This window comes from Littorina saxatilis, linkage group LG1 (assembly GCF_037325665.1).
Source record: "Littorina saxatilis isolate snail1 linkage group LG1, US_GU_Lsax_2.0, whole genome shotgun sequence".
Classification (NCBI taxonomy): Eukaryota; Metazoa; Mollusca; class Gastropoda; order Littorinimorpha; family Littorinidae; genus Littorina; species Littorina saxatilis.
Genome location: NC_090245.1, coordinates 52,921,076 through 52,936,358, shown reverse-complemented (window position 1 = coordinate 52,936,358; position 15,283 = coordinate 52,921,076). Strand labels below are relative to the sequence as shown.

Sequence of the window (15,283 nt, the reverse complement as noted above, 5' to 3'; positions counted from 1 at the left end):
GCTCGACAGATTTATAGTCGTGTTTTGTCTGAAGAATACCCCGTGTCACAGGCCTTCTACTGTTACATGCTAAGGTGCCAGGAATGAGGTGCAGGAAGCAAAACTGGGTGCCACCCAGCTGGTTTGAAACAAACCGCGGGGTCTGTTTGCTTGAAATCACAACAAATCTCAACTTCAACCAATCCGACCCAAAGGCTGCGCACCACCAATTTGGGTGGCACTCAGTTTTGCTTCGTAAATCTCAATTTCAACCAATCCGACCCCACGGGCTGCGTTTGGGTGGCACCCGCCAGTTTTGCTTCGTGCAACTCAGCCTAGGCTCGCTTTCGATTTTGCAATTTCCCCTCCTCACAGCTGTGCGACCCAAATAACTGCCTGTCACTTTGTTGATTTTACAACACCAAGCATTGATATACCCGTGCGTATGTACCGTTATTTGTTTTGCTGATTGCTGATCGACCAATCTGCGCCACCACCGCTGCTTCTTGGGTAGGTCGGTCGACATTCGTGACGCCCGTAATCGGGTGCACAAAGCAGTATGGCGCTGACGTCATCCAACACTTACTGCACGTACGGCGCGTGAGTAGGTCAAATTGCTTCCCGAATCTCCCCGTTGTTTTTACTGCCTCGTATTGATTTGTTGGCAGTTATAAGCGCACTGCACACACACGAACGAAAGCAAGATCTTTCTTGCCTTATTATTATTTTTTTGTACACACATTTGTACCTGCCGGTTTTTTTTGTTGGGTAAAAAAGATAGATACAAATGAAAGAAAGAAACCGACAAAGACGTTTACAAAGACAGAAAGACAGACAGACAGACGCATGCATGCACCTGTGCACACACACACACACACACACACACACACACACACTAACACACTAACACACACTAACACACACACACACTAACACACACACACACATACCCCCCGCGGGTTAGGGGGAGTCCCATATTGGTTGAGACGAGAAAGAATTTACCCGATGCTACCCAGCATGTCGTAAGAGGCGACTAACGGATTCTGTTTCTCCTTTTACCCTTGTTAAGTGTTTCTTGTATAGAATATAGTAATTTTTTTTAAAGATTTTAGTCAAGCAGTATGTAGGGAGTGTTGGGTCCTTTGTACTGGAGGCTTTCATTCTCCCAGTGGGGTAGTATGTTGTGCTGCGTTGCAAGCCCCTGAAGCGAGTTTTTGATTAGTGCTTTTGTGAACAAGAAACAATTGACAGGTGGCTCTATCCCATCTTCCCCCTTCCCCCGTCGCGATATAACCTTCGTGGTTGAAAACGACGTTAAACACCAAATAAAGAAAGAAACACACACACACACACACACACACACACACACACACACACACACACACACACACACACACACACACACACACACACACACACACACACACACACACACACACACAGACATCCCCTGACAAACCAACCAACTAGCTAACAAAAATAAGTTTTAAGAAACATCACCAAACTGCGTAACAAAACAAACACCACTACGTAAATAGCACAAAAGAGCATCCTGGCTCTAGCATATAAGCCCGACTCCTATCGTTCGGCATCAGAACATTTCGGGGTTGCTTGTCACTTCGGTGTAACGACGGTATGGGCTGGAAGCAGAGAGCGACTGCACAGGAAAACGATTCCCGGAGAGAGAGAGAGAGAGAGAGGGGATTGAAAGAGAGGGATTGAAAGAGAGAGAGACAGAGAGAGAGAGAGAGCGAGAGGGGGATTGAACGAGAGAGAGACAGAGACAAAGACCAAGAGAGACAGAGGGAGAGAGTATGAAGTGAGCGGGAAAGACAGATTGTATGTAAAACTGTGTGTGTGTGTGTGTGTGTGTATGTGTGTGTGTGTGTATGAGTGTGTGTGTGTGTGAGAGAGAGAGAGAGAGAGAGAGAGAGAGAGAGAGAGAGAGACGAGGGGTGGAGCTAGAGCCCCAGGGGTTATTGAGCACGAGAGAGTTTGAGCGAGAGAGAGAGAGAAGGAGGGGGGGGGGTGTAGAGAGAGAGTGAGAGGGGAGGGAGGGAAAGAGTGAGAGAGAGAGAGTAGGGTGAGAGAGAGAGAAAGTGTGTGTGTGTGAACTGAGCGGGAGAGAGAGAGAGGGAGGGAGCACGCTGCACGTGATGTAACTATGGTGACAGAACGCGGCAGGTAGACCAAAAATGGCATTGTGCTTATCTTGATGTGTGTCTGTTTGTCGGGTTTGGTTAGTGACCTTGCAATCGCTCCAGGCCTTTGTGACATTGTGTCATCTGCAGCTCCCCTGCATAACAAGGGGATGCTGTTAACACTAAATTTAAGTTCAGTACAATTGGTCGGCTTGAACATTCTGCCCTCGTTGATTAATTGGTAACTCAATCTGCAATCCGCCTCAACTGATGTTGAGTGTAACACATTGCACTTGGCACAATGTACACTGAGCACAAAAAGTTAAGGATAAATCCAAATTAACTTTCTAAAGTAAAAAATGTAAAATATCGTTCAGTTTAAGTCACCGTTTCGACGGTTGAAAGTGAATCATGCCGTCAAAAAACGCCATTTTTGTTAGGGTAGGCGTGGTCAAGGACCTGTGATATCATACCCAAATATTGCTAAAATCCAAGAAACATATTTTTGATTAGAAGAAAGGCAGATCTTTAAATTCACATATGTTTTTGACCAAAAAACTGCTGTTTAACATCATACCACAGAAAAAATATCCTTTACTTTTTGTGCTCAGTTTAAAAGGACAGAGCTTCTCACGTTTCCCTGCACATGCAGATCCCCTTGGACATTCCTCCACGCTTCAGTCGTCTATCCATTTAGAAATTAACCAAGTTTCATTGACTTTCTTGCAAGGAGTCGAACACTGCATTTTCCCACCTCTCTCTAACGCTTGGAATCTCAGTTAGGTATTATCATGTTTAACGACAGATACATGTAGTAGGTTTCAAACATACAGTTCCTTAAAAGTTGTTGCACCATTGTTTCAATTCAAATGTGAAATTACAAGACTGGTTTGACCATTTATTGCTCTTCTTTTGGAGGATGAAGTCCTTTCAAAAACACTGGCTTGTCATATCCACGGAGCCACCCGGCTCACAGCGAGATACATATCTTTGTTTTTCCATCCCTTCCCTCGCCTTTTTATCATTATTTTGTTATGGAAGAAAAAGTTCATCATTCATAATGATTCGATCGGAATAGGGAATGTCGAGCTAAATCTCCGCCTTTCGCGACCGGAAGCTGGACATACGTCAAAGAGACCGGAAATGACAGATTATCCAGTCTCTGTCATTTGTTGTCTCTTAATGCACGTGTACTTTTTTCTAAGAGGATTACCTTCCGTGAAAATTAGTGTTGTAACAAATACAAGAGAAAGTAAAGCAAGAAGCAACTTGTCATTGACGCCCGACTGTTTATTGCGACAAAAAAACAAAAACATGCTTAGGCCCCCCCAAAAAAGTCTGTCTGCGGTAACATAGGCCAAAAAAATAGGGTCGGTAGGTCGGGATTTTTTTTCTTCTAAAAAACCCCATATTTTTAAGTTATTTTGCCAAAAAACAGACTTTTTTTCTCTTCCCCCCCCCCCCCCCCTCCCAAATGCCAAAAAAAAAAAAAAAATCTAGGGTCGCGCGAAAAAATAGGGTCGGTCGGGATACCGTAAACAGACTTTTTTTGTTTGTTGGCCTTATACGCTTGCAATACGCCAATGGAAGTTGTAGCCACAAGCCCCTCGGATGTTGACTGATTGAGTGAAGTTTCAGGGCGTATGACTTAATGGACACAAATACAGGCCCGATGTTTATGGTGCTGCTTCTGCTGATGTCACTACAACCATTCAGACTGCTGCTACTACTGTGTGTACTACTTATACTACTACTACTACTACTACTACTACGACTACCAGGGGCTCACATCCACGTCGGACATCGGACATTACCCGCTATCAGTTACGAGTTAGTCGTGTGACAGAGAGTTTTCTTGCACACGAGACTGTAGATGTCTCACGACGGCGTAGCCGAAGTGAGACAGCAGCAGTCGAGTGTGCAAGAAAACTCCCTGTCACACGACTAACTCGTAATAGCGATTATGTCTCACAGCATAGGCATAGAAAGATAGAAATGAGTTTTGGGGGACGAAATAACAGGCACAAAACAAGACTGAAAAACACAATTGCCCTTTTACACATACCCCACACACGCATGCGCGCAGAAAATAGATTCAATGCGTTTCGTGTCTTTTCTGGTTGAATGCATTCAACAAAGTATCAACCAACGTTTCTGAATCTTTCAATGAAAAAAGATAAACTTATTTTGAACCAAACAGCACATACCAACGAAAGCTAAACACACAAACACACACGCGCACTAACACAGATTGAATGCAAAGCGCGAACGAACACGGAGGATTTTTATAGGTAAGGTCGTGGGAAAGTCCACCCGAAATGTTCCACAGGGGAACTGGTTGTGTTTGCTCTCACAGTGATGTAGATGGTTTTTACAGTGCCGTTTTGAAAGAATATTTTCCGAATTTGGGGCACACTTTTGACTTTTGGTTCGTTTATCTCGTCGAAGTAACATTCGAGTGTTTCTAAATCAAAACCTTCCAACACCGCTGGTGCAGATTAGACCTGCCTGACTGTCTGCGTGCGTGTTAGAGCTGAAGACGAAGCCTCAATGGCCAAAGCGTCGCCTATCTGTTGGTCCTGAGCATCGGATGTATGTCTATGCAACTTTTCCTAGTCACAGGTGTAAGGTTCGATCTATTCTTTGAAATTTCGTCCTCTGTGTACGTAGCAAAGCGTTTCGCCATTTTCGGTTTTCGTTGCAGACGACGATAGTGAAAGTAGTACCTATGGTTTTGTTTTGACCTTTCGTATTCAGGGTTCTTAATTGAAGCTTGGTAAAGGGAGCTTGTCGTGTAAGTGGAAAGTTGACGAAGCTTTTGAAAACAGAAATTGAATGAAGAAGAAGATGTGGCTTTCAGTTATATACAGGAGAACGGGGTTGGTGTTATTCTTTTTCCGTCAAACACGATCGAACTACACAGATAAAACGTGGTTGACTGACCAAGGCCTGTTGGCACACTATTCAGAACGCACAACGAAATGTAACAACACTTTAATACCCATTTTTCTACGTTCGTGTTTAAGGTAGTGACTGAATGTATGTGAAGGTAAACATTTTCAGAAATAAATGCAAGATCAAAATAATTGATTTCGGCATCAAAGCGTGTAACATACATTCTTGCACACGTTTGCTTTAGTAGTGGCAAAGAATGAATGCGTGTGACATACACGGATATTTGTTCCAAATGTCCTATACATTTTTTCATGCAAGAGGACATAATTTATGTCCTATTGTTTTTGTCACAAAGTGGTCATTGTTCGATTCTGCTTTCATTTGATCCGGACATTGTTAGTACTTTCCAATTTACAGTGGGTCCCCCCGCGGGTTAGGGGGAAGAATTTACCCGATGCTTCCCAGCATGTCGGAAGAGGCGACTAACGGATTCTGTTTCTCCTTTTACCCTTGTTAAGTGTTTCTTGTATAGAATATAGTCAACGTTTGTAAAGATTTTAGTCAAGCAGTATGTAAGAAATGTTAAGTCCTTTGTACTGGAAACTTGCATTATCCCAGTAAGGTCATATATTGTACTACGTTGCAAGCCCCTGGAGCAATTTTTTGATTAGTGTTTTTGTGAACAAGAAACAATTAACAAGTGGCTCTATCCCATTTCCCCCCTTTCCTCGTCGCGATATAACCTTCGTGGTTGAAAACGACGTTAAACACCAAATAAAGAAAGAAAGAAATTTACAGTGGTTTGATTTGCTATTTTATCGATGTTTTGCGAAGCGATGTGTCTCGCCAAGCACACGAAACTTGGGGAGACTTTATGTGCGTTTTATAGAGAAGAGCTTCCAAGGGTCGGAACTCTGAATGCTCCAAGCCGGTTGACAGTTGCCTCCTTTCGCGGTTTTTTTCCCGGTTGTGGAAATGTGGGCATCAACCAAAAAGCGCATGCTCCTCAGCAAGAGAAAGAAACAATCACAGTGAATTGTCGTCATTAGCTCAGAGACAGAACAACACGTTTTTATTACTTTGATTTGTTCCGTTACCTTTTTGCCCAAAACATTATTTTATTTGTTCTGTTACCTTTGTGACAAGAAACTAGTCAAGTTTAATTAAAATTTACGTTTTGTTGCGAACAAAAAGTCCTATTGTTTTATTTTTGTTCAGGACAAAATATTAATGTCCTATCACTTTTGCATTGTCCAGGACATTTGTCCTATGCCACCTCTCATGGATGTGAGCCCCTGGACTGTGACTACTTCTTTTGCTGCTGTCAGTACAACGTACTATTTAGACTGCTTCTAGTACTGTGTGTACTACTTCTACTACTACTACTATTACTACTACTATTACTTCTGCTGTTGTTACTGCTACTGCTGCTGCTGCTGCTGCTTCTACTACTACTATTCCTGCTGCTGCTTGGCGCTGCTGCTGCTTGACGCTGCTGCTGCATCCTGAACTCAGGTCAAAATGAGTTCAGCTCATTCTCTCCCTGACAGGATGCCTTGAGTTTCCTTGTTTGGCAAGGAAACCGATTTTTTTTAACATATTTAGAGCTTTTTGTAATGTATTATTGATATAAGCAGATTCGCGATCGTCGATAATGATTTTTCATGGTGTTTTGTAATTTTTAAATTACAAAGGAGTTGATATGTAAGACAGTTCCAAGCGAGCTATTTTGCGCGGCTGTATTTACTGTGCAAACAACTCTAAATATGGCAAAAGTGTCACGTGATAATCAACCGTTTGGTTTCGGCGCTAACTGGAGCAGACGATTTTTTCTGTAACCAGTTGACAGTGATGAAACCATATATTACGGTCTCCTTCCGGCAGCAGTCCCAAAATTTCGACTTGTTTTGACCTAACGATGTCTTTATCATAACTGCGAAGAACAGAACGGAGATCACTGTCGAAGTCGGCCAATCTGCAATCATTTTCGTCTCGCGAACACTGATCTCAAATTGAGATCAGTGCTCGCGAAAACCATATGGGAGATAGCTCTGTATTTTTGATAGATTCGCGTAGGACTGTAGCGTCCGGTCAGGGAGAGAATGAGCTGAACTCATTTTGACCTGAGTTCAGGATGGCTGCTGCTGTTGCTGCAATTACTACTGCTGCTGCTTAAAATAATCGCAGAGGAATGAAGAAGCCGCTAGCTTTTAAAAAAGGAATTCATAAACAAAAATCCCAAGAGAAATCAACAAGCCGCTAGCTTTTAGAGACATTAATTCATTTGAGAAAAAGAAATCATTAAGAAATTGAGAAGCCGCTATAGCAAAACAAAACATTGCAAAAAATCAAGAAGCCACTAGCTTAATTTGTAAGAAATTAATCCACACAAAAATGTGAACGAAACCAAGAAGCCGCTAGCAGAAGCTGTGCAGAAATGTATACGTCTGGGTGTAGATCATTAGAAAATAAAATGTACATTGTGTTATGGAAGATTGTGAAAGGTGCATAATTATACATGTGTATTCTTCAGTGGATTTTGAGTGGGGTTCGTTTTATCGCCTCTGTTTTTGTTTGTTTGATAAAACGCTGAACAATGTTGTGCTTGGCTTCGGTGAAGTGTACAGAGACAACAAAAGAGGATGAGAAAATTAGAGTAAAAAACCAAATGAACATACAGAATGTAAGGCAAAATAAAAAAAATATGTTGATTTAGGGTAACCCGACCCACCCTATTTTTTCCCGCCGACCCTAAAACTTTTTTTTTTCATTTCTAAAAAACCCAAAAACTTTTGGCACATTTTGCGAACCATACCGAGACTAAGGGAAGTAACCTCCTTAAAAATCGACTAAAATATTTTTTAATTATAAACAAAAATATGTAAAAAGCCGACCTACCGACCCTATCTTTTTTGGTCACGTTACCCTAAACCAACATATATTTTAGTTTGGCCTAATAAGAGAAAAGTGCGAAATGAGATGGAAAACGGAGAGTTAACGGTGGACGGGGGTAGAGTTTTGAGGAGGAAACAACCACAGCCCACAGGAAGACCAAATCAACATGCTGGACAGAAGGACCCAGACCACCATTCTTCGTCTGCGCACTGGTCACTGTGGGCTGAAAAACACCTGAAGAGACTGGGACTCCGTGACACAGCCCAATGTGAGTGCGGCTCAGAGGAGCAAACCCCTGAGCACATTTTACAGACCTGCCCACACCTGTAGACAGCACGCCAGCACTACTGGCCAGAAGACAACAGCCTGGGCACCAAGCTCTGGGAACCCGCTGCCGACCTGCAGAAGACTGCGGACTTCATGCCGGCAGCCACCGACCTCATAACTCATAACTCATAACATTTTATTGATCCAACAAAGGAAATTAAATTGGTCATCAGCACAAATAGGTCATTAATTAATAATTATAAAAGAATAAGAGAAGAAAATTCATAAAACCCATGATAAAAATATCTAAAGTAATATATGTACACCTACCATACCCTTTTTTCTTGCACACATGACACACCGACACACCAACACACATGCATACATACCTACTTGAGGATATGACGGCCATGAATATCGAACGCAGAAGAAGAAGAAGAAGAAGAAGAAGTAGAGGAGGAAATAAAGGGAAGGAAGAAAAGTACGAAATGAGACAGAAAATGGGGAGAAGGGAAGGAAGGGAGAAAAAAAGGGTAATAGTCCTGGGAAATAAGAGACAGAAAGAAAAGTGCAGAAGGCATGTGTGGAGAAGAGATCCTAGCGGAAAGCAGGAAACACTGCGGGATGTAGGGGGGACAGGGCGAGACAGGACGTGCACGTCTCGTGGACATTATGTGTCGTCACGACCTTCATTCCATGGACACCACTAAGATGGGGGAATTAGAAGGGAGAGAGAGGATGGGGGGGGGGGGGGGGGGCAGGGCCGTGGAAGGGGGACGGGATTGGAAGGAGACTGGTGGTGGTGGAGGGGTTAGGTTAGGTAGCACCACAAAGGCAGCTCAGTCGTTCAGTGGGATGTCTTAGAGTTGCACGCGAGCACCAAGAATAGATTTGCAGCTCAAAGATGATGCGATACAAGTTTGTCATTGGGGGTGGGGAGGAGGAGGAGGAGATGAAGGGTGCTTAGCACCGTTGTCGTTTAGTGTGCCAGGTCACGGAATCGCACACATTTACCTGTAACTTACTGCAGTGTATGTACGATGTCCTGAGAAGGTTTTTGGCTGCCCCCCCCCCCTCCTCCCACGCAAACTACTATCGAAAGCCGTTGACTCACATTCAATGAACAGATTTCACTACAAGTTTAATTTACACGTTTGACCATCACAATCAATCCATCACGGTTCAATGCTTTCTTTTTCTTCTTTGCAATGCTCTTCTTTTCTTTATAATTTTCTTCCTTCTGGATTTTTACCCCTCTTGGGGAGCACGATAAACAGGCCTTAAAGTAGTGTCGATATTGACCTTAATTACTGCTCTTTGGATTCTACAGTCTCAGTTTGCAAATGAGGAGACAGCAAAACAAAGACAAACGTCTGGCTTAGTTCTTTCCCAATTTTGTGTGTGGGTGTATGTTGTGATGTGCCATTTCGTCTGAGTTCCTGCTTTCAACCCAATCAGAATTGGTAATTTCTATTTTTCTGTTTTGCTTTGTAGTTTTATTTTTGTTTAGTATTGTTGTTTTTCTCATTTCTAACTTTTACGATGGTTTTATTTTTTTCTAGTTCTAAATTTGTTTCTATTTTTAGGTATTGATGCTAGGCTGCACTCTTCAGTATCCTAATCTCAGCACTGCACTCGATCAAGGTCATTTCCACGCCTAATTAACCAGACAAATATAACGCCGAACAAAGACTTTTCACAGTGTTTTTAGCTTACTTTTGTTGAAGCAGAAAATTGTCTTCGGTAAGGATTTCGTCTGAGCACCATATTGTACGCGCTCGTTGAGATTAAACCCCCGTTAAACACCAAATAAAGAAAGAAAGAAATTTACAGTGGTTTGATTTGCTATTGTATCGATGTTTTGCGAAGCGATGTGTCTCTCCAAGCAGACGAAACTTGGGGAGACTGTATGTGCTTTCTATAGAGAAGAGCTTCCAAGGGTCGCAACTCTGAATGCTTAAAGCCGGTTGACAGTTGCCTCCTTTCGCGGTTTTTTTCCCGGTTGTGGAAATGTGGGCATCAACCAAAAAGCGCATGCTCCTCAGCAAGAGAAAGGAACAATCACAGTGAATTGTCGTCATTAGCTCAGAGACAGAACAACACGTTTTTATTACTTTGATTTGTTCCGTTACCTTTTTGCCCAAAACATTATTTTATTTGTTCTGTTACCTTTGTGACAAGAAACTAGTCAAGTTTAATTAAAATTTACGTTTTGTTGCGAACAAAAAGTCCTATTGTTTTATTTTTGTTCAGGACAAAATATTAATGTCCTATCACTTTTGCATTGTCCAGGACATTTGTCCTATGCCACCTCTCATGGATGTGAGCCCCTGGACTGTGACTACTTCTTTTGCTGCTGTCAGTACAACGTACTATTTAGACTGCTTCTAGTACTGTGTGTACTACTACTACTACTACTATTACTGCTGCTGTTGTTGCTGCTACTGCTGCTGCTGCTGCTGCTGCTGCTTCTACTACTACTATTCCTGCTGCTGCTTGGCGCTGCTGCTGCTTGACGCTGCTGCTGCATCCTGAACTCAGGTCAAAATGAGTTCAGCTCATTCTCTCCCTGACAGGATGCCTTGAGTTTCCTTGTTTGGCAAGGAAACCGATTTTTTTTAACATATTTAGAGCTTTTTGTAATGTATTATTGATATAAGCAGATTCGCGATCGTCGATAATGATTTTTCATGGTGTTTTGTAATTTTTAAATTACAAAGGAGTTGATATGTAAGACAGTTTCAAGCGAGCTATTTTGCGCGGCTGTATTTACTGTGCAAACAACTCTAAATATGGCAAAAGTGTCACGTGATAATCAACCGTTTGGTTTCGGCGCTAACTGGAGCAGACGATTTTTTCTGTAACCAGTTGACAGTGATGAAACCATATATTACGGTCTCCTTCCGGCAGCAGTCCCAAAATTTCGACTTGTTTTGACCTAACGATGTCTTTATCATAACTGCGAAGAACAGAACGGAGATCACTGTCGAAGTCGGCCAATCTGCAATCATTTTCGTCTCGCGAACACTGATCTCAAATTGAGATCAGTGCTCGCGAAAACCATATGGGAGATAACTCTGTATTTTTGTTTTGATAGATTCGCGTAGGACTGTAGCGTCCGGTCAGGGAGAGAATGAGCTGAACTCATTTTGACCTGAGTTCAGGATGGCTGCTGCTGTTGCTGCAATTACTACTGCTGCTGCTTAAAATAATCGCAGAGGAATGAAGAAGCCGCTAGCTTTTAAAAAAGGAATTCATAAACAAAAATCCCAAGAGAAATCAACAAGCCGCTAGCTTTTAGAGACATTAATTCATTTGAGAAAAAGAAATCATTAAGAAATTGAGAAGCCGCTATAGCAAAACAAAACATTGCAAAAAATCAAGAAGCCACTAGCTTAATTTGTAAGAAATTAATCCACACAAAAATGTGAACGAAACCAAGAAGCCGCTAGCAGAAGCTGTGCAGAAATGTATACGTCTGGGTGTAGATCATTAGAAAATAAAATGTACATTGTGTTATGGAAGATTGTGAAAGGTGCATAATTATACATGTGTATTCTTCAGTGGATTTTGAGTGGGGTTCGTTTTATCGCCTCTGTTTTTGTTTGTTTGATAAAACGCTGAACAATGTTGTGCTTGGCTTCGGTGAAGTGTACAGAGACAACAAAAGAGGATGAGAAAATTAAAGTAAGAAAACAAATGAACATACAGAATGTAAGGCAAAATAAAAAAAAAATGTTGATTTAGGGTAACCCGACCCACCCTATTTTTTCCCGCCGACCCTAAAACTTTTTTTTTTTCATTTCTAAAAAACCCAAAAACTTTTGGCACATTTTGCGAACCATACCGAGACTAAGGAAAGTAACCTCCTTTAAAATCGACCAAATTTTTTTTTATTAATGAAATAACATTTTAAAAAAGAAAGCCGACCTACCGACCCTATCTTTTTTGGTCACGTTACCCTAAACCAACATATATTTTTGTTTGGCCTAATAAGAGAAAAGTGCGAAATGAGACGGAAAACGGAGAGTTAACGGTGGACGGGGGTAGGGTTTTGAGGAGGAAACAACCACAGCCCACAGGAAGACCAAATCAACATGCTGGACAGAAGGACCCAGACCACCATTCTTCGTCTGCGCACTGGTCACTGTGGGCTGAAAAACACCTGAAGAGACTGGGACTCCGTGACACAGCCCAATGTGAGTGCGGCTCAGAGGAGCAAACCCCTGAGCACATTCTACAGAACTGCCCACATCTGGAGACAGCACGCCAGCACTACTGGCCAGAAGACAACAGCCTGGGCACCAAGCTCTGGGAACCCGCTGCCGACCTGCAGAAGACTGCGGACTTCATGGCAGCCACCGACCTCATAACTCATAACTCATAACATTTTATTGATCCAACAAAGGAAATTAAATTGGTCATCAGCACAAATAGGTCATTAATTAATAATTATAAAAGAATAAGAGAAGAAAATTCATAAAACCCATGATAAAAATATCTAAAGTAATATATGTACACCTACCATACCCTTTTTTCTTGCACACATGACACACCGACACACCAACACACATGCATACATACCTACCTGAGGATATGACGGCCATGAATATCGAACGCAGAAGAGGAAGAAGAAGAAGAAGTAGAGGAGGAAATAAAGGGAAGGAAGAAAAGTACGAAATGAGACAGAAAATGGGGAGAAGGGAAGGAAGGGAGAAAAAAAGGGTAATAGTCCTGGGAAATAAGAGACAGAAAGAAAAGTGCAGAAGGCATGTGTGGAGAAGAGATCCTAGCGGAAAGCAGGAAACACTGCGGGATGTAGGGGGGACAGGGCGAGACAGGACGTGCACGTCTCGTGGACATTATGTGTCGTCACGACCTTCATTCCATGGACACCACTAAGATGGGGGAATTAGAAGGGAGAGAGAGGATGGGGGGGGGGGGGGGGGCAGGGCCGTGGAAGGGGGACGGGATTGGAAGGAGACTGGTGGTGGTGGAGGGGTTAGGTTAGGTAGCACCACAAGGGCAGCTCAGTCGTTCAGTGGGATGTCTTAGAGTTGCACGCGAGCACCAAGAATAGATTTGCAGCTCAAAGATGATGCGATACAAGTTTGTCATTGGGGGTGGGGAGGAGGAGGAGGAGATGAAGGGTGCTTAGCAGCGTTGTCGTTTAGTGTGCCAGGTCACGGAATCGCACACATTTACCTGTAACTTACTGCAGTGTATGTACGATGTCCTGAGAAGGTTTTTGGCTGCCCCCCCCCCCTCCTCCCACGCAAACTACTATCGAAAGCCGTTGACTCACATTCAATGAACAGATTTCACTACAAGTTTAATTTACACGTTTGACCATCACAATCAATCCATCACGGTTCAATGCTTTCTTTTTCTTCTTTGCAATGCTCTTCTTTTCTTTATAATTTTTTTCCTTCTGGATTTTTACCCCTCTTGGGGAGCACGATAAACAGGCCTTAAAGTAGTGTCGATATTGACCTTAATTACTGCTCTTTGGATTCTGCAGTCTCAGTTTGCAAATGAGGAGACAGCAAAACAAAGACAAACGTCTGGCTTAGTTCTTTCCCTATTTTGTGTGTGGGTGTATGTTGTGATGTGCCATTTCGTCTGAGTTCCTGCTTTCAACCTAATCAGAATTGGTAATTTCTATTTTTCTGTTTTGCTTTGTAGTTTTATTTTTGTTTAGTATTGTTGTTTTTCTTATTTCTAACTTCTACGATGGTTTTATTTTTTTCTAGTTCTAAATTTGTTTCTATTTTCAGGTATTGATGCTAGGCTGCACTCTACAGTATCCTAATCTCAGCACTGCGCTCGATCAAGGTCATTTCCACGCCTAATTAACCAGACAAATATAACGCCGAACAAAGACTTTTCACAATGTTTTTAGCTTACTTTTGTTGAAGCAGAAAATTGTCTTCGGTAAGGATTTCGTCTGAGCACCATATTGTACGCGCTCGTTGACATTTTCGAGAAAAAAACACACCTTTTTATCTTTTTCTTTGGTGAATGTTTTTCCTTGTCCTGACAAACCATACAATACCGCCATCTCTTGGACAGAACAAGGCAAGGCAAGGCAATACTTTTTTCAAAAACACCCTAGGGTACATGAATTTGAAAAAAACAACAACAACAAAGAAATGTAATAATGAGACACAACACTTTGTATTAAAAACTAGAAATAGGTCTAACTGGATTAATAACTAATTAAATAATTATAATCACAATTAATGTGTTAACAGGACGTTTTTTGTGGTTTTTGTTGTTGCTTTTTTCATAAAAGACGTGAAAAAAAATATCAAAAATCTTTCATGATAGACTTAATAAAATAAATCAAGTTCAATAACTTGCGCCTTTTTGTTCTGATTGCCTGGAATATACGAGGGCTCGTTGACAAATTCTTGTCCCTTTTCTAAAATAGCTAAACTTAATTTTTCGAAATGTGTTATTTAGTCTGGTCCCCAACATTGCTTCTCAGGGCTCGGGCGATTCAACCTGTTATCTATCTCTCTCTCTCTTTCTCTCTCTCTCTCTCTCTCTCTCTCTCTCTCTCTCTCTCTCTCTCTCTCTCTCGCGTGTGTGTGTGTGTGTGTACCGTGCGTGTGTACGTGTGTGTGTGTGTATGTGTGTGTGTGTGTGCGTGCGTGCCTGTGTGTGCGTGTGCGTGCGTGCGTGCGTGCTTGCTTGCGTGTGTATAAAAATAAGGAGAGAGCGAGAGAGTTAAAGAGAGAGAGGAAAAGAGAGCAAGAGACAGAGACAGAGAGAGACAGACACAGAGAGAGACAGAGAGACAGAGGGGAAGGCCCGCGCCGCTGCCGGGGTTTTCCACGTGCGTGGCATGCATGGCTCATGAAAGTTTAAAGACTTGCAGAAACCGTTGGGAAATAAGCATCGTAAGTCAAGGAACATAAACAGATCCCATCACGTCCTCTCCGCGACTTTGACCTCCACACTTTGCTCGCAATTAATGAGAGAGAGAGAGAGAGAGAGAGAGAGAGAGAGAGAGAGAGAGAGAGAGAGAGAGAGAGAGAGACATTGGGAGAAAGAGACAGAGACACAGAAAGAGAGAGTCAGAGAGAGACACAGAGAAAGCG

General features: G+C 42.3%; 1 protein-coding gene across 2 annotated transcripts in view; it reads left to right on the top strand.

Annotated features, from left to right (window-relative positions):
- LOC138973813 (vacuolar protein sorting-associated protein 45-like) overlaps positions 1 to 14,176 on the top strand; it is a 48,280-nt gene extending 34,104 nt beyond the window's left edge. The window contains exon 14 of one of the 2 annotated variants that reach the window (XM_070346534.1): positions 13,955 to 14,176. In XM_070346534.1, coding sequence (XP_070202635.1) covers positions 13,955 to 13,989 — 35 coding nt within the window. In that variant the 3' untranslated portion in view covers positions 13,990 to 14,176. Of the gene's footprint in view, positions 1 to 9,763; positions 9,863 to 13,954 lie in introns of those variants that run through there. The other variant, XM_070346530.1, reaches the window with a different exon arrangement.
- The last annotated feature ends 1,107 nt before the right edge of the window (positions 14,177 to 15,283 follow it).